This window comes from Cydia fagiglandana, chromosome 8, assembly GCF_963556715.1.
Source record: "Cydia fagiglandana chromosome 8, ilCydFagi1.1, whole genome shotgun sequence".
NCBI classification, from domain to species: domain Eukaryota; kingdom Metazoa; phylum Arthropoda; class Insecta; order Lepidoptera; family Tortricidae; genus Cydia; species Cydia fagiglandana.
In genome coordinates this window covers 8,541,396-8,561,690 of record NC_085939.1, presented here as the reverse complement: position 1 = coordinate 8,561,690, position 20,295 = coordinate 8,541,396, and the positions used below count along the sequence as shown (strand labels likewise).

The 20,295-nt window shown below is 36.9% G+C and overlaps 1 protein-coding gene and 1 long non-coding RNA gene across 2 annotated transcripts in view; one reads left to right on the top strand and one right to left on the bottom strand.

Moving 5' to 3' along the window:
• The first annotated feature begins 3,060 nt into the window (after positions 1-3,060).
• Positions 3,061-20,295, top strand: part of LOC134666626 (uncharacterized) — a 298,176-nt gene continuing 280,941 nt past the window's right edge. The window contains exon 1 of the long non-coding RNA XR_010098535.1: positions 3,061-3,070. This is a non-coding gene — a long non-coding RNA (uncharacterized LOC134666626). The remainder of the gene's footprint in view (positions 3,071-20,295) is intronic.
• LOC134666580 (uncharacterized) lies at positions 6,053-8,259 on the bottom strand. The gene has a single exon (XM_063523781.1). The coding sequence runs from the start codon at positions 8,064-8,066 to the stop codon at positions 6,372-6,374; it is 1,695 nt and encodes a 564-aa protein (XP_063379851.1). The 5' UTR covers positions 8,067-8,259; the 3' UTR covers positions 6,053-6,371.

The window sequence follows — 20,295 nt, the reverse complement described above, 5'->3', positions numbered from 1 at the left end:
AGCAATTAGTGAGGAATGTCCGGGAATATCTTCCATTCATTTGCTTTGAGCTAGGAGCCTGTTACACAAAGGTAGGCAAGTGTAGGTATTTTATTGAGGGAGATATGTGCAACCACTGTTTGCGCATAGTTATACTGGTTTTTCCCTTTACTATTACTTGTCTTTTGGTTTGGTAAGTAGCACCTCCACGCACACTTCTATGCGACGCTTTCATACCATCTCGATTTGCTTAAATCGAAGTTATCGAAGACTCACATAACTACTTCGCTTTTTAAACGACTTCAACATTCGATGCATTTTTAGGTATTTAAATAAAAGTAAACAAACAATTTGTACATTTTCGGGTTATAACATTTATTGGTTATCCAATCAAATACAAAACCGCCTGAATCTGGCACTGAACGACCTGACTTTAACCTACATAATTAAATTTGATCATGTAATGTTTTCACCTAGGTAGCCTGTAGCCTTAAGCTGCTTTCATCTGGCTTAAGGAGCCATTTGAGGGTAGATATTGTTTACTTACCTACTTACTTCGCTGGCTCAGCGACCCGAAGTGGATCTTGGCCTCCGACACTAGATTTCGCCATTGGTTCCTATCCTGTGCGATCTGATGCCATTCAGCCGCTTGTATGCTACACAGGTCTTTCTGGGCCTCAGTTTTAATTTTGTTTACTTTTATTTAAATACCTAAAGATACAGACTATATGTTCTGCCGGAAATCTATTCGTAGACTGATGTAGATACTGATGTGTATGCTATAGGCGAATGTACCGTCGAAAGTATTAATTTATGGCCCATTTTGCTCCTTGTCCCAGTGACAGTGTAAGGTTTCTAGCGACTTTCATTTGATAGTCACTGTAACAACGTACGAAAATAGGCGAGTAACACTTTAACAGTTTATTTTAACTTTAACAGTCGATATTTTCTTTCCTTTCGTTTTCAAATAAATACCTATCGTTAAAATATGGGAAGAGATTCGCGATACTTAAATATTTTTTAAAGCACTTTGCACGCTAAATACAAAGCCCGCACTATAAATTAAGATAGATTAAACGCTGCGGTATGCCATCCCGTTATCTATTTATTAAACTTGGATTTCTGTGGCCTTCGGTGTCTGGATATTGATAGACCACCACTAGTCAATTGAGGTCATAGGTATAATATATGATATTGTTGTTACCTACGTGGCTTCATTACGTATCTTCGTTCTAGGTATTTATTATTCTAGGTATCTACTGTCATCTTCTAACTCTAAATATGAAACTTTGCACACTGATTTAGGTACGACTGGTACGAGTATAAGAAAGAAGAGAGATTATTGAAGTGGTGGAAATGTATTTTACGCTAGAATCCTTTGTTACGTTAAAAAGTTTGCGCGGTAATTTTCTAGTAGAAGGTACGAGTAGTAGCTGAGTTTTCGGACTAAACCTAGTAAAAAAAATATTAAAGGCTTATAGCGATGAGCCTGTATTTAATGTTTTTTACGATTTTTTTTAGGTGTGCAGTAAATAATATTCTATGTTTTGCGTTTTTATTTAACCCCTCGAGCGGCAAAGTAATATTTTAAATATTCGCGGCGTGCGGCGCGTAGCCGCGAGGCGGCAAGTTTCCACCAGCAGCTGTGAGCGTCCATTTCGAGCCATCTTGCCGCACTAGGGATTCATTGACATGATACAATCAGCTTCATGCAACCAAGCCTTGAACACATCCGTAGCTGACCATAATAGATTCTTAGCAATTGTCTCAGTTGAACGGTAGACCTATTATACCTAATACTGGCCTGTAATACGACTTGATTCAAACAATATGGCTAAAGCTGTTTGTGGACAGGAAATAACTTAAAAGTTGTTACTAAACTTAAAAGAAAGAACTATACTCATCCTTTTCTTTTGGGTGTTACTACTTACTAGTGTAAGACAAAGATAGTATGCTTCTCTCTGTCTATGATTGAAATGAGACAGTCCTTTGACAAACTACAGATACGCAAATGCATCAAAAAAGTTTAATGTAGGACAGAATTCAAAGTAATCTGATTCTAAATTCAAATATCGGGAGCCAATGAAAAACAACATACGGCGTACAAAATCAATACTGTATGCCCAAACATTAATAAACGTACCACACTTTTTTACAATCTTGTGCGCATTTTTTGTTTCGAACAGCACGATCCCAAGACTACTGTGATCTTTGAAGTCTGGAAAAAGGGTCTTGATTTAACACTCTCCAGGGGGCTGCTCGGATGAGCCAGCTACCGATAAGTAATATCCACCGTCACATTTTTATAAAATGTTCTATGTTAGTGGTTATTTATTTATTTGGGAAACATACAGCACATAATAACACAATACATAGTTATAGCAAAATTCCATAACTTCGGAAAAAAATTCGGTATTTTTCATTCAAAAGTTGAATTTAACTTAACAGTAACATTCTGTAATTAAGATTAGATATTTTACGAGCACGATTATTCGGGAAATGAATTAGAGATTCACTAGATATGAAAATAGTAAAGATATGTGACGTTCCACGGCAAAAGGTACCATTGCCCCGGCTGAATATTTTAGCGACGTTAAGAATAGCGTAAGCGCCAGTCGCCATAAGGTACCTTTTGCCGTGGAACGTCACACATCTCTACTATTTTCATATGTAGTGAATCTCTAATTCATTTCCCGAATCGCGCCGTGAAAAAAGAATAATTTCTAATTATCTAAAGGAAATTTTAAGTAGTACTATTTACTTATAAGCAGTAGAAGTATAATTTATAGAATAGAGCAAGCAAGTTACACATGTGTATTATATAAGTAGAGTAATCTGCCAAGATACCTGACCCCCTGCTAACTTATTTTAGTTATAAAAATCCCGTGAAACTGATCGAAACGTTACTGATACGTCACCACCAAAATATCGACTCCACACTACCTAATACATATTAATCTCAAAATGGATCTACTGCCGTATTCGAACTTTAAGATATTCACAAGAATACACACGTTCTAGTTCCAATCTAGATTCGTTATAGTTTAGATATCAACTAGTTCTCTTTTGCAGCGCAATTCGGGCAACTAATGTCACTTTTACGTTAGATAGAGTAAGACATCTATTAGATGTGAATTAGATCTATAAGTCATATCCTGTGGAAATCGTTCAAGAGTATCTCCAGAATCGCACAAATGTCAAAATTGACAGGTTAGATCTTAAACATATCGTTATCGTATCTCGATGATGTCTAAAAGATATTTAATAGATGTCTATTTCAATATCCGAATCGGGCCCATAGTGTCAAAATACCTAAAACTCGTAAGGACAAGTTTCTCCCTAACATACCTAATTGGGGTCAACATAAATAATGAATAGCCTAAAATAAGTACCCAATACATACGCAATTCTCTTCCATTTGTCTTTAGGGAATCTCAGTAATTCTATCAATTATAAAATCGTTACGTTAGAACTGTTATAAGCAATTTCTTTTTATATAGAATGAGGATTTCATATAAAACATTCCGTCCGTAGGAAATGTGGTTTTCGACGAAAAAAACCCAAGGGAAATGATGGAATTAAATGTATACTCGTTGCGACCCGTAAAGCTTTGAACTTATTGTTGGGTCATAGATTTTGATTAAAACAGAATCTTTTATTTAGCACCATACTCGTACGGAAAATTAAGTTTTATTATAAATTGACTTTCGACCGCGACATCTTCTGAAATAGGTACCAACTTGTTAAGCGGAAACATTAGCGCTCATTCCATTCAATACAAATACATCGTTTACAATCTTATTCATCATCATCATCATCATTCTAGCCTTCAGTCGCCCACTGCTGAGCATAGGCCTCTCTTCGTGTACGCCACTTATCCCGGTCCTGAGCTAGTCTCATCCAAAAGTGCCCCGCAATTTTCCGAATGTCATCCACCCAACGAGCCAACGGACGCCAGGCGCTTCTTTCATCCGAAAGTGGCCACCAATCCGTCAACCTTTTGGTCCACCTGCCATCGCTCTGCCTAGCAACATGTCCCGCCCAACTCCATTTAAGCTTGGAGATGACGTCACCCACGTCTCGCACCTTGGTGCGGCGTCGGATTTCGACATTCCTCACTCGGTCTTGCAGTTTAATGCCGAGCATGGAGCGCTCCATGGCTCTTTGTGCTACTCGTATTTTATGCACAGCCCCCCTAGTGAGCGTCCATGTCTCGGCACCGTATGTCATGGTGGGCAGGACACATTGATTAAAGAGGCGAGTTTTCAGGCATTGTGGAAAGTTTTCAGATTTGAGGATGTCCGCAAGTTTGTTGAATGCCGCCCAACCCAACTGGATTCTTCTGGAGATCTCCTTTTCCTGATGTTTTTTGTCGAAAGATAGAATATGTCCAAGATACACGTATTGCTCGACCACCTCCAGCTCTTCGTCTCCCACCGTTACGGTGAGATTCGAATTGCCAGTGATGTTCGTCATAACTTTGGTCTTGGACATATTCATCTTAAGACCTACCTTTATAGAAGCTCTTAATCAATTTACAATCTTATTATCATTCAATAAGATTATTAATTCAGAATTGTTTTTTTAAAGCCTATAAGGTGTCCCACTGCTGGGCAAAGGCCTCCCCCCTAGACCTCCAATCCTCCCGATTAAGTGCAGCATCTGTCCAGTTGCTGAGAAATGTGTCCAGGACGTCCCGCCATCTCCTCTTAGGCCGAACTTGCCGGCGTTTACATTGTGGCACCCACTCCGTGGCTAGTTTAGCCCACCTCTGTGGGTGCATGCGTCGTACATGGCATGGCTATGGCGGTTTACACCCCAACGTCGACGATGTCTGTTTTGGTGCGCAACGTAGTGTTTCGGATCCGGTCAATCCTTCTCACCCCAAGCATGTTGCGCTCCATCGCTCTTTGGAAAACCTTCATACTATTTATTAAAAATGTAGGTACTTGCTATCCTTGTTTTTACTAAGTGCATATTCGTTATAAAATTAATAAATTGATGATGACTGATTACGTACGTAATAATTATACATAATCCAATTAGCTAATATTAATCTCTTTGCTAATATTCATTCATAAACAATATAGTTTTGTGAATACTAATTGAGGATAATTTATGTTTTAATTTAATATTATGGTAAATAAAAACTACACTCAAACACACCCAACTTGTCAGTAGAAAAAGGCGCGAAATTCAAATTTTCTATGTGAGATAAGCCTTACACGCCTACATTTTTAAAAATTTGCCGCTTTTTCTACTGACTAAGTACCACTTTTCTTTTTTGGCACAGCCGTTCCAGAGTATAAATCAATTTGTTACTTACTATTACTTACTGCCGTATTCGAACTTCAAGATATTCACAAGAGACGACACGTACTAGATCCATTCTAGATACGTTATAGTTTAGATATCAACTACTTAGTTCTCTTTTGCAGCGCAATTCGGGCAACCAATGTCACTTTTACGTTAGATAGAGTAAGATATCTATTAGATGTGAATTGGATCTCTAAGTCATCATGTCCTGTGGAAATCGTTCAAGAGTATCTCCAGAATCGCGCAAATGTCAAATTTGACAGGTCAGATCTTAAACATATCGTTATCGTATCTTGGTGATGTCTAAAAGATGTCTATTAGATGTCTATTTCAAAATCCGAATCGGACCCTTACTTCTTTGTATTCGTTATCTATAAAGATTGTTTAAATAAGAAATGACAAACAAAAGGTAAGTTATAGGTAGGTAGGTGTTACTAGCAATGTCTTGAAGCCTTAATTGTGGTTATTACGATATTTATACAATAAGGCTGAGTAATAACATTTTAAAATTAACAAAATAAATAGATACTTATAACAATTTATTAATCAAAGCTTACTTAAAATTAACTGGTAAAAAAGTAGGTACATAAATAGGCAAAAAAACCTAGGTTTTAAATTAACTTACAGTGCAACAATTGATAAATGAAAATTTAACTACAAACGTAATGAGTGGCTCAAAAAATGGAATCTTGAGCGTTGCGAGGAATTCAAAGCACGAGTGTTAAACAATGCCATCGAGGAAAAACAAATGTGCAAATCAAATCCAAATTGAAGCTGTATATATTTTTGTTCATACAAAATCATTTCTAAAAGTTAATTCCACCGGCCAACTCAAAAGCGTCTAATTACTTAGTTATTCTTGTGGATAGATTTCAACTTTTTCATCAGTTTTTCAAACTATAAAGAGAGCCTTTACGTGCTGGTGTGGTAAAAAGTCTTATTAAAAGGCTACTGAACTAATTACTAAGTCTATATTATGACCAAACACAATAATTGATTTAAATTCGTTATAAATTTAACTAAGACATTTGTAGAATCATTATTCAATCTGCCAAACAAACTAGTCACACACTCTATCAGTTTGCAAAAGTGGTCCCGAAGCTGGTCCAGATAACTTTGGTTTGAAAACATTCAGCATAATAACTATATGTCATCTTATGCTGTAAATTTGAGGAATCCGTGTTTTCTATTTCAGTTAATGGCAGACCAAATTCAGATAACGATTTGAGTAAATCTGATACTAAGTCGTCAGTCTTGCTCTTTGTAACGCGATAACCTATAGCACTTCCATTTATAAGTGCCCTGGCAAAACTTAGCCATATAGATATCATTTTAGGATGGTTGATAGTATTATTTAATTCATAGGTCCAATAAAAGCTTATCAAAGGGATAGGAGAGTTAAATCCCATTACCATAGTTTTATCTTGCACTGCCATGAAGTTATTGTACTTCCAGTATGATTTAGTTTTTGCTTTTAAGGCATTGCCAATGTCTTGATTAGCCATTTCAAAAGCTTTAATTACTGTTTCATAGCGTTCAATGAAAGGTTTTTTCTCCCATGCCTTCTGATGCTGCGACAGGTGTTCTATAATCTCTTTTTTAGTGGAAACATGACCGCTCATGTATGTTTTATCAAATATGGCCTGTGATACTTCGGGAGGTCCATCAAATTTGCAATAATCGTTTATCCAGACAACGGGTACGTTCACCTTCAGTGCTATTTCATTTGCTTCTGATACACCGCTTGCCCATATAGATAAACAAAGACGCTTTTGAGACTTATTTAAGAGAGATAGGAGTTCATTAATTGTTCTGAATGCTTCGACGAATACCAACTGATCGTTTTGAGTTTTGGTTTCTTCAATATTCCCAGCATAATCCAAGTAAAATGTTTTCTTTTCATATTTGAAAGCATCTGTGCAGTTTGATTTGAAACCGATGTTGGTATTTTGTTGTGATCTACATTTCCAAGCAATGATGTCCTTAAAATCCTTATATATGCTTTCTTGTACAAATATACGTGACAGCAGAAATGGGTGACGTTCAGAATTGAGGAAAATGTCCACAGCAGAGTCTACGTCAGATTTTTCCGTGATGATTCCGATGACATCTGGCGCCAAATCATGGAATAAATTAGTAAATTCTGTGAAACTAGTCGATAAAACATTAGCTTCTCCGATTACTAATTTTAGACAATCTAACCCCACATTTTGACATAATTCGGTAATTAAGTAACAAATTACAGCGGTTTCATTTGTTGCGTACAAGTACGAGTATTCGTACAGTTTAAATGACTGAAAATAACACCCCAAAGCAAGCAAAGGCGTATCATTTCGGATAAAACACAGCTCTTCCGCTGTGATCAATTCAGTTTCACTCGAAAACCGCAAATGCTGCAAGATAAGATGGATACTGTGCTTGGTTTCTCGAACAGGAATGCTTCTAATTAAATATTCCAATTCACATATCAAATCAATATTCTTTTCGATTTCTTCTATAAGTTTTTTTAGTCCATTACATCTATCTGTCAATAAATCAGGATGAAGTGACGGTCGATCCGTATTATAAAGATTTTCAATGGTGTCCCGTTGCAGGCAAAATATTCTATTGTTGAAATTGTCAACAACAAGTTGATCAGAAGCACTTATGCTAGAATCACTACGAAATTCCTTTTGCACCGCCAAATATTCTCTTGCTTTCGTTGTGTTAACAAGATTTTTGTCCATTTTGAGGTTTTTAAATATGTTCGCGAGTACCACTTTACCCATCATGCAACTGTCACTTGCATTTATACTGTCAATGTTAGATGACACTTAATTTATTCAGCTACACAATCGTTCAATAGTAACTAGATTGACTGTATCAGTATTAATAAGTATATCACTTGAGCGACTACTTCCACTCCGCTTCGATAGGAAACAATGCCTTTATTTACGTATTTTAATCAACACGAGACGCCGCGCCGGCGCAACGAACGCGGTACTGATAGGCCGAGCCGGCTGGACTGGTAACGTCCCCCTCTCCCCTAAGCTGAGTTGCCTTATAGCGACGGAGACGGAGCGAGTTCATAATTAGTGCCCGTTCAAAAATCATCCGTACGACGTTTATATTAGAGATCAAATGAAAAGAGATGTTTACGCGTACACTATTATCGCAGCGCGGCGATAGGAATGTCACCCATATGACACATTTACTATCATGTTACGTTATCCATACAAACATTATAGGCATAATTAACCAAACTGTTTAAGTAAAAAAATTATTTTTTACATATTGCACTAATACATTCTACAAAACGACACAATATTCAATTTTTTTTGCCTCCTTTTTCTACTAACAAAATTGGCTTGTCAGACTATGTTGCAAAAGGGCTGGTACAGGATACAAAAACAAACTATGTAGGATGCCTACCATTTAAACCAACCAAAAGCCGGTGGTGTAACACACAATTCGATTATTCTTTCGGCGCTTCTTTAACTTCTTAAGTAATCCCAAAAGTTTTTCAAGTAGAAAACAATACTAAGTGGCAAGTTACTTTTGTGCGTTCTTGCTGGCCCTCGTTATCCGACCTTCCCTTTTCTTTAACAGTTAATGAACTTGAGCATGTAGATACTTTGGGAAACTAACACCTGTCATAGTACAAATACAAACAAAAAAGAAGTATCACCCGGTATAACCAATCCTGGCCCGTTTATGACACGATAATGCTGATAATACTTGCTTAATTAGTTAAAAATATAAACGTGCGAGCAGCGTTAAATAGAATACTTAAGTTACTTAATTCGTTAATTAAGTAATCATTTTAATTGCGGTCGTCGCGTGATAACCACTATACTGAAGTTAGGGAGCAAAGCAAACGATACGCGTTCAAATGAAACTAAACAAAAAACTAAAATTTATATAGTACGCCTTCTGCGACTGAGCAAACTCGGATTACACGCATTTAGCATCAAATGAAAGGTATTAAAACGATTTTTAGCAGCCAGCATATTCATTCCTTAAAACGCTTTTTAGGAATAACTTTGATTTGATTGGCAGTACCTATTACCTCCGAATCCCAAAACTTAAGTGACAGTGGGCAGGGCACATTGCCTGTAGAACCGATGGCCATTGGGGCGGAAAGGTTCTCGAGTGGCGACCACGTACCGGAAGGCGCAGCGTAGGTAGACCCCTCACAAAGGTGGACTGATGACCTGGTAAAGGTCGCAGGAGTCCGCTGGATGCCGAAGACGAATATGCTGAAGACCGGTCATTATGGCACTCTTTGGGGGAGGTCTATAGCCAGCAGTGGACGTCCACTGGCAGATAATATGATGATGATGATGATAGTACCTACCTAGCTGTACCTACCTGTTTCTCACATTCCTATGTAGTATAGGAATGTGAGCAAACTCAATGAGGCAAACATTAACTAGATAATCAGTAGTTATGTATTGGTCATCAAAGGACCAAAAATGTATCATGTTTTGCTACTCACAGTTAACGAGGGCCTTGATGTTAAGCTATTTAAAGCATAACTGAGGTCGTAAGTTAAGCGGGAACTAGAAAATCCAAAGTGGGCTATATTTTCAACAAGTTGGAAAAGTCAAAGTAGACAACTATTTTTACCATCCGGTCAATACTTAGGCGCCTTGCCTATAGGTATATCCCTATAATATATCGTATCGAGCACAGGCATGCATTCGCCTCGAGGCAACGGCCATGTGGTCTGTTGCAACGTTTCACTGCAATGCAGTTGTTATTGGAATGTTGCGCGCAAATCACATTGAAGTATCTAGGTGGTATCACATTTTCATGTTTAACTAATCTGAAATTAAAAACAGATATTTGAGAATCCATATAGGCAATTCGTTAGTTTATCTTAGCTAAGTACATAATATAACAAGTACTTAATAAGCGTGTAAGTATAATGAAGGTGGAGTGTGTGCATTTATAATTTATGTCTGTGTCCGTAGTTGCGTTCTCGCGCCCCCATACATCTAGCGCGACTTCAAGTATGGACTCGGGCGCGAGAACGCAACTCTAGCCGGTCATGGGGTCGTAGAAGCAACCACTATTTAAACTACACAACCTACCTAAACATGCTTGTATACAAAGTGATAAATATTTATTGCACAGTAAGTATAAGAACGTACCTACTAGTATCTGCAAGCCAGAGATGCAGTTAAATTTACAGTCTAAAGTGTAGCCAAAATGCAGAGCAAGTATAACTTGACCACGAATCCTTATATATAAGTACCTCAAGTCGTAATTTGCATGTCTAATACCTAACACTCCGCATAAATAAGTAAAGCCACATACGTTAAAGCGGTATAAAGGCGTGCAACATAACCGGTGATGTCGTTTAGCGACATTTAAAGACCGTTTTAACAGTTTGTAACTCGGTAACAAGGTAAAGGGTACGGGAACGATACTAAAGCGAACTTTATGTTGGTGTTTATCTACATAGCCGGGAAGTCGAATGTGTTTTTACAATTTTAAATGCTGCGAACGCTGCGATGTTTGTTTGGCGCTTGCTTTTCCACTGTGTTTTTTAGACTTGGTTCGTTTTTGTTGTTCGTATTTTTGCGTATACTTAAAAGTGTGTTTGCTGGTAAAGGCCTCATTAGGGTTTTTTGTATATGGTGGTAGGTATAGACCGACCGCTTAAATGAGTCCTCGCCTGCGCGGTACGGGGGCGACGGGGTATGACGACTAAGGGTGGCGGGGAAGGTGCGGGCGGCAGGCGTACGGCGCCCCTTACGGCGCACCTTACTTAAGCGGTCGGACTATAAGAAGGTAATGAAGGTATCTGATTTTATTTTATCAAAAAAATTATTAAACCATTCTGAATCTGTATACATACATTTTAGTATGGTCAGTGAACTATGCCGTAAACGAATGGACAGGCGGCAGCTTAGTCGATAACATGGGAAAAGCGCTTACGAATAGACAACCCACCTAGCGGGTCGCTGCACTGAGAGAAAAGGATAAAAAAAAACACTTAGAATTACAAAAATCTTAATCCGGGGACAAGGAGAGTCAACTAATAGGAACAAATTGACTTTTGCAATTTCTATTAGTTCTTGCTATTTCTATTATCTGTTTGTTGACATTAGATTTAGGATTACTGAGCTGTTTGTAGAAATAAATAAACTTTACAGAAATAGTGAAACGTCTATAATTATTACTTTTTAATTCCTGGTTTAGTTTACTAATGATTTTTCTCTCAGTGTGGCAGTGAATGTCTTAAGTATATAATGAAACCGATATATGCAATGATCACTCTAAGTAGTTTAAGTGAATATCCCTGTATGATTTTAATTACATGCGTGTCGAGATATTTACTTAAACATACATTTGAACGGTGTGTCTAGGTCGTTCGGCGGTATGTCGTGAAGTGGTATGATTTTTGTCTTATGATACTTAGTCATGTCGAATTTTGAATTTAAATGTCGGTCGTCTCAAATGTGTATGTCAGTCAGCCAATCAGTCTGTCGGTCTATGTCAGGTCACAACGGAGGTTAAAAGCCATATGTTCCACAGGAGCTCTCAAGTTTAGCATGCACTGTGTATGTACTTATCTATACAATCATGTTCGATGTATGCAAATTTTCTGCCGTCATCTTCAAGGTACCATAAGGTGGTGGTCGACACTCGACATGCTAATGCAAATAGATGACACCCTGCTGTCACCTCTATTGACAATGACTTAAGTTTCAAGATGACATATTGTACTAGGACCGCGTCGAGCACCAGTACCACCACTTTATCTTATAACTTTAAACGAGCAATTCTTGTATATTTATTTATATTACGAATCCAATGAAATTGCTGTATGGGGCTTTTCGGGGGCGATAAATCAATCTAGCTAGGTCTTATCTCTGGGCAAACGCGCATTCTTAAGTTTTTATATGTTAAGTTAAAAGTGAGTTATAGTATTTCACGTATTGTATCTATTTTGTTTTATTAACAAACAAAAAAGAAAGTCTAAAGCCGATGTTGTTGCTCTTATCCGCATTTGATATTGTTACGTCAGTAGTACTCAAGAACTCGCAACTCAATCAGCAAAGAGACTCAAAGTACGCCGAGCATAAACTATCTGGAGTAAATACCGTCTGGTCGAAAGGCGGAAAAACAAGGGGAAGATTTATTATGCATTCCCGCGGCGGCGTCATTCCGCGCGGCGTCTCTCTATTTAGTAGCATACTAAGAGATATATCGGTACCTATGTATGTAAAGTGTCATTCTATGGAACTTGCTAATTATGTAAATAAACCACCATATTGAAATTGTCTCTGAATGATGAATTTACTAGTGACTTTTGTTTACATAGTTAGCAAGTTCCATAGAATGACACTTTATGTAGGTACCTATATTCAATCGATTTTTAGTAGGTTAAATCTTATCTAGGTTTTTCTTTAAAATTATCGTGCTTCTTTTTTAATTCGATGTGCCGTTTTGGTTTTTCCTTTAAAAAAGTCAATATATTTTTTACAATAAATAAATATTGATTTTTTTACCAAAAATAAATGTTGACTTTATACTTAAACAGTAAGGGAGGCCATTTTGATATTCTCTAAGCAGCTTTGATTTATTTTCTAAAAATCGTTAGGTATAAAACTTCACTCTTAGTGTTTGGAATAGACGACGCGAAATCGGAGAGCGCACTTACACTGGTTTTTTGAGCATTGGACTAGCACGCGCTCAGGTGCCAATTTATTTGTGTGATGAGCACAGGCATTTGTTCCCGAGTCATGTTTGGCCTTCATGGAAAGAAATAGTAGATAACTAATACTTAACCGTTACTAAATCTTCAGTTGTATTAACAAACTGTAAAATGTTTAGACTGATATTTTTTATTGGCTTGCCTATTTTTTTTTGCATAACTACTTTTAAATATATTCAGGGAAATAGGGTAGGTAGATTGCTTAGGTCAGATTTACCAACTATTCTTGACCGCAGGAAACGCTGACTCACTCCCATTTACTCCGAAGCCAAATTTGCACGACCCTACTGTGATTCCGCCTGACTTTTTGCAAAGTTTATCTGCGAATTGTTTGCCGGGATTCGTCATATTTATTTCCGTTTATGCAAGTGACAACTTTATTCGTTAGGTACGGTCAGCATCAAAATTGATGTATCAGACTATGCGACAAAAGTATTCTACAGTTGGGACTGACTCACGGGTATATTTTTTTTATTTTTTTTATTTATTATGAATTCATGGGCTTACTCATGGCCACAGACTAGCCGAGGCGTAGACGTGGCCTACGATGGAGCGAGCTCGCCCAGAAGGTGCCTGTTCACTCTTGATTTGAAGGTTGCCGGGGTATCTATTTGTACCCGTGAACGGGTTCTATACTCTTTAGATATTTAAATAAAAGTAAACAAAATCTACCCTCGAATGGCTCGTTAAGGTTAAGGGTAGGTGAAAACATTACACGATCAAATAATGTAGGTTAAAGTCAGGTCGTTCAGTGATTGATCCAGGCGGTTTTCTAATTGGTCGGTTAACCAAAATAATTTATGTACCCGTATATATACAAATTGTTTGTTTACTTTTATTTAAATAAGTATACCAGTCGCTCTACTAAGTTACAGAAAGCTTTCTATTTATAACCCATTAAATCTTTTCATCACTTCCTTACTTGAAGGATATCTCTATAATTATTAAAGTCTGGTATTCGAGCCAGAGTGTTAATTACATTTGATCATTACCTACTTTACGCAGTTAATATAGGGACGTAATAAGTACCTACTATTTTAATACACATGCTTCTAAGAACTAAATGAGACCGCTTTGCGGCGGCGCTGCAGACAAACTTTCTGCGCTCAACTTTCTTATTAAAAAATTCGGTACGAGAACTATTCCTGGTTAATGGATTTTTAACCATCTTTGTAAGTAATTAAGTTTCAAGAAGACGCCTTGTGCATTTCGCTGGTTAAGTTAGTATGGGCAGTTAGTGAGAATGGTCTAGGCGGAGACAAATTGATATGGTTTTTAGGGCCTACTGATTTAGTCTTAAAACCGGTAGACGGTACACTTGGGGCATTTCTCAATAGTAATTTAACGACGACGTAAATAATTCCTAACCAATATAAAAGTCAACGCAGTCAATAAATCTGTATAAATGTTGCCTGCAACTAGTTACAACCACAAACAATAACACACTAAATGACACATTAAATGTATGGGACCAAATACATTCTACGACTCTTCTTTTTCCGCACAGACTCTCAATAAAGCCACTAATATGACAACTAGACTAGAATAAACAAAGAAAATGTAAAAATAGTCGCCAAAATAACAAAATATTTCTTTTCGTAACTTAGACAAAGAATTCAGAAATAATTATAATGCCCTGCGTAAATGTTACATTCGGTTAGCGAAAGTAGGAAATAGACAATTGCAACGATGTTGTAGTCGACATTCGAATCACCTTTGACCTCTCTAGCTGTGCCGCAATGATGTGATGATTTTATGGTATGTGCTTATTAACGAAATCTTCACTTTTAATTCGTGTATTTCTTTCAATATTTTATGTGTTAAATTCATGAACAAAATAAATTCAACTGAAACTTACGTAGGTACGCTTAGCAGAAAACTTGCGCTCGGTCCTAACTAGCACCAAACACCTTGGAAGTTTAAGGCGGAGCACCTTAGTACTAAGTATGCAAAGTGAATATTTAAAAGGGAGCTCTGTACGAAGTGAACAAACTATAATAACAGCTAGATCACTTTCGCAGGGAAAATAGTTTACTAAAAATATTTGACTACGTAAACTTTGACGACCGGTCTGGCCTAGTGGGTAAATAGTGACCCTGCCTATGAAGCCGATGGTCCCGGGTTCGAATCCTGGTAAGGGCATTTATTTGTATGGTGATACAGATATTTGTTCCTGAGTCATGGTTGTTTTCTATGTATTTTTTTTTAATAGCCTATATTGTGTCCCACTGCTGGGCAAAGGCCTCCCCTGTCTTTCGCCACTCGTCACGGCTTTGTGCATGCTCCCCGCCCGTCGTCGCCACAAAATGAGTCCAGGTCGTTTCGCCATCTCATTTTTGGTGAGTTGTTTTCTATGTATTTAAGTATTTATATTTATATATCATATATATCGTTGTCTGAGTACCCACAACGTAAGCCTTCTTGAGCTTACCGTGGGGCTTAGTCAATTTGTGTAAACATTGACAATTTGTGTAACATGTCCTATAATATTTATTTATTTAAAAAAACTGTTGGTTAATCCTGTACAAATTCTTATAATGGATATGTAGGACAACATTGTTTCAGGTAAGTAATCCTAATTTCTAGATTATCCACTCACATGATTGTCATATTTCGGTGACTTCTATTACATATTATGATAAAATAAGTGTGACAGCTGGCAGCTAGAGCAATCAAAAGCATGGCATGTGAGAGGCTAACACTGAGTATTTAAAGGTATTATAATAGTTATTTACGATACAAGTGCGAAATTCGCAATGAGTAGCGAATTTTAAAACACGACCGAAGGGAGTTTTGCGAGCGAACGTTTCGAGTTCCAGAGATAGGTACACGGCTTGTTGTATTTAGAATAGAACGGAGGCTGACTTTCAATTAGCAATTGAGATGCACTGCGGGCCGTGGTAATGTCGTATCATAACAAAAACAAATCCTTAACAAATTGTTAAATCTGAAATGCCCACAATTATTATTATTAAGTTCAATAGTGCTGCTCGAAGATTAGCATTCTTTAAGGACAATAATACCCGTACGAGGACCTGTCTACAGTCTTCTTAAGGAACGTAAGGAACCTATTATGGAACGGTCTTACACAAATCGAAGTGGTCCCACAGTAAGGATCAATAAGCTCAATAAAATGCAGTGTCTGCCAAACCATAATATTTATTTACAGAATTATATGGCTACTACGCGAGAAGCCGTTGAGGTTTAGCTCTGGCTCGAAAACGTATTGCCTTATACAAGTAAATGAAGTTGTGGGCTCCAATAACAACGCATAGCTTGTAAAGAGCAGCGTTGTTGGCGAGATTAAGTAAATAGCGCTGTGGCTATCTAAGTTGTGGCCGCTGCAGCTGCAGGCGATGATAAAACCGCCAGATGCCCGTTATTCTAATACTTAACGACCCCACTCTTGAATGGGAATAGCTGTTTGCTGCACTGACAACGGAGGTTTGGATAACGTAATAGTTTATTAGTGTGGGTAATCTTTTATACGCTTGTAGTTAAAGAGTAATGTTAGAGGTAGATTAAGAAAGATGTTTTATTTGTGTGATACCTGTGATCCACTAGTCTCCTAATATAAGGTACAATAATTGATTAGACACTCTAGGGTCGTTAACCGTTGAGAACTCTCGATTTAGGAAACATTATATATTAGTACCTATGAAAAATAAACTCTACTTACACTAATTAAAGGGGCCCACATTACCAGTTCGCCTCGCCGGACGATATTAGCCTGTCAGTTAATCGCAAAAGGTGTCAGTTTAGAACAACTAATAGGCTGATATAGTCTGGCGAACTGGTAATCTGTGGGGCCCTTTAGTCTCAACTTGAGGTAGTTTCGTAAGTATAATCAGAAATGGAATGACACCTTAACGATACCCAAGCATAAAACCATTGGGCCTGACTAAACTCAGATTTGTTCATCCGCATAAAATACCTTTTTTAAAAGCATTTTATAATGTGAATAAACAAGCCGCGAAAATGTTTACGTTAAAATGTCGTCACAAACTTTTCGCCTTATCGCAGTGTGTAAATTTGCCCGTCCCCTTTTGTTAAACTTGGTTATATCCTGGCAACATTACTTAGCCGCGCTTATGTCGTCCCTAGGCCTTTGAACAATGATTTATTGACTCGTCGGGCCGTGTTTACCCGTACTTTGGAAAGTTTGCCTATAACCGCCATAAAAATGTTTACCGGGCATATTAAATATCTAGGGTACTGAAAATCTTATACGGCACGTGTGTTACATGTCGGTACTGTGTACCTTGTATTACAAGTTACAAGCTTTTGATAAACAGGGCACAGGCATATCGTGAAATTCCTAGGTATATCGTAAAACGTGAAAATCTTTGACTCGTTCCCTGAGTCGACGGAGCCCCGCTACGTGGGGCTCCTATTTCTGGGCAGTTTGCCCTTCAGGCATCTGAAGCAACCTAACGAACTTATCCTACCTATATATTGGTTTAATGAGACTATCGTCAAAATATTACACAGGAACATTTATCGATCTGCCTGTTCTTACGATCGGCCGCCGACATATACACTGGGAACAACCAGACCTATAATACAATCGCCATCAGATATATCGGAGCGGCCAAGGTATTCACAATATCTGAACACGCACTCTAACGCCCTGACAATAGATGCGTGTTCAGATATTTGTGAGCGCCTTTGCCGCTCCGATATATCTGATGGCGACTGTACCTACTTAATATTAGGTAGGTAGGTACTTAAGTATTATTGTGACCTCAGTCTGTCTCTCAAATAAATAATTTATCTCGGTTAGGTTTAAGTATTCCAGTCGCTTATTACGATCAATATTTCTAGGGTTCTGTACCAAAAAGGTACAAAAAGAACCTTTATGGTGCGACTCCGTCCGTCTGTTTCTAATTATTATACCAGTGATGTGCTTCAGTAATAGACGTGAAATGATTTTTTTTTTAATTCTCATGCCGGAAAAAATATTGAAAATACCGGGTGTGGCCTGTAATATGAGCAAACAATTTAACTGTAGGCTGTACTCCTCTTACTGATCAACATTTGTTAAGCGACTTTAACTTGTAGTTTGACTTTTAATACACTTTAAAGGTTATTCAAAGACGCAATGTGTTGCGAATTTGGTTATGTTTAAGGCTTGACAAGCAACGTCAATCACAATGAAATGGCGTGGCGATGGCGTCCATTGAAGATAATATTAATTTTGTATGAAAAATAGGGCGTCTAAATAGGTACTTCATAATTTTTAAAAGTTGTTGAACAAAAGTGTCACCGTTTGAGGAGTACGATCTATGTTTTAATTATTTGCTCGTGTTACAGGCCACACCCGGTAGGTATGATGATGTTGGATTTAATCATGGTTAAAATTAACTGCTCAAAAGTCACAAGCAAGAATTATCAATAAAAGCAGGACATACGACACATAGTTGATGGACTTGATGGAACATAAGTAGTTAGAGAGTTAATAGATATTCACGAAGTTAAATTATTCCTTAGGAATCGTAGAGAACTTACATTATTGAAAATTCCTTCACTTTGTAAAGTATGCAAACCTCCTTGTAGAATGTGGAAGCACTATTTATATTATAATACCAGTGTAGTATTTTAAGTAGACATCCGACATGTGTTTCAATTTGGTTTCAATACAGTCAGGCTGTGACTTTAATAATCTTTGGCTTGATTTAGGTACTCAATAAATAGAGATAGGTACCAGTGTATCGTGTACTTTTCTTTCCACATTTACTGATTAAACAACTGTGATTTTTTTACTTCTTAATGAAACCCAAGGCTATCATTATAATAACGTATAAGCATAGAAATGACGAGGCAAATTGTATGTATCAGATGTGTTGTAAACAATCTAGTTTTAAAGTACTAGTCTTCTAAATTTAAACCATGATAAAAGCGCACCCACCTACAAGAAAATCTTATACAGTTATGCGAAATTTTAGTTACTTTTCATTTATGTGTTTTTTTTATATAACACTAAATTAAATTAAATTAATTAACTGAAATTAACATTGTATCGAAGTTTGTCGGGAGTGTTATATTGAAAGTATATTGTACAAATTCAAAGGATTTTCATCCGTACCTTACTCGTCACAGAATTTATTGTAAAATTTGAGGTCGACTATGTAACTATGTCATCTTATATGGTCCATTGTTTCAAAGCAATCCAGCGCGAGAACGCTGCCTGCGTGATGGGCACCTTACCAAGGACGCAAAATTTTGATAGGTACGTAGGTCACTCGATAAGTTTTGAGATACAGAAAAACTATTCAAGATATTAGCACTATTTATATTACATTTTTTCAAATACTGTAACATATTCATTTTTTAAATTGGAGCGAATCGGCAACTTGTGTTTTATTTTTAAATAAATTTGCTTTTTAAAAACATATAATTCAGGTGCGTTCCATTTTCGAATCTTACCGAAAATGGATCGAATATCTTATCTCAAAACTTATCGAGTGACCTACGTATTTTTAATTTTTTAGCTTTAGTTTTTAGTTGTAGTTTATTTTAGTTTTGTATTCATTCTACTTAGAAGTACACTTACTTTTTATATTTGTTATATAAATAATTAAATATATTTACAAAGTCCATTGTTTTGCAAATAAGCTAGTGGACTGAACAGTGAATGCTTTTTAAAGTAAACACATTAACAATAACTACTCGTATTTCTGCACAACGAGCTTCTTCGGTGAATCGCTCTTGTAAATAGGCATTTTCCATTAAAGATCCACAATAAAACACCTCCAGCTAGGAAAATCTCAATTATAATCCTCATCAGTGGACAAAAATGCGATCCAAAAATAATGAACACTACAAGCCCTCGAAAAACCTATGAATGGGGACAAAAAGCTTCATTACTTTTATCCCCCGCTTTCTCTTAATGACGTCATTTTCTCTAGGGGTCCGTTCAGTCACGTCCCTTTTAGTTTGACGATTCTGATAATTTTGACATTTACGTGTATGACATACTTATTATAGCGAGATACAGTTAGTAAGATAGATAGAGTAATCCCATAAGAGTTTATTTATTTATTTAAACTTTATTGCAAGATATAAAATTGTACGTATTGTAAATGGCGGACTTAATGCCCTAAGGCATTCTCTACCTCTATATTTTATTTATTTATTTTATTAGTTTTAGTTTTAATTTATTTAGTTTATTCTCTACCAGTCTACCATTAAGTCAAGGGTTCCGTTCTTTTTCAGGTTAACATAAATACAACATAATAGAATAATAATCAATTATTTTACTCAGCGTCGTACTATAGTTATTAGTACTTTAA

What these genes read in the sequence shown, in the direction of transcription:
- LOC134666580 (XM_063523781.1), bottom strand. Translation starts at nt 8,066, where the DNA reads ATGATGGGTAAAGTGGTACTCGCGAACATATTTAAAAACCTCAAAATG.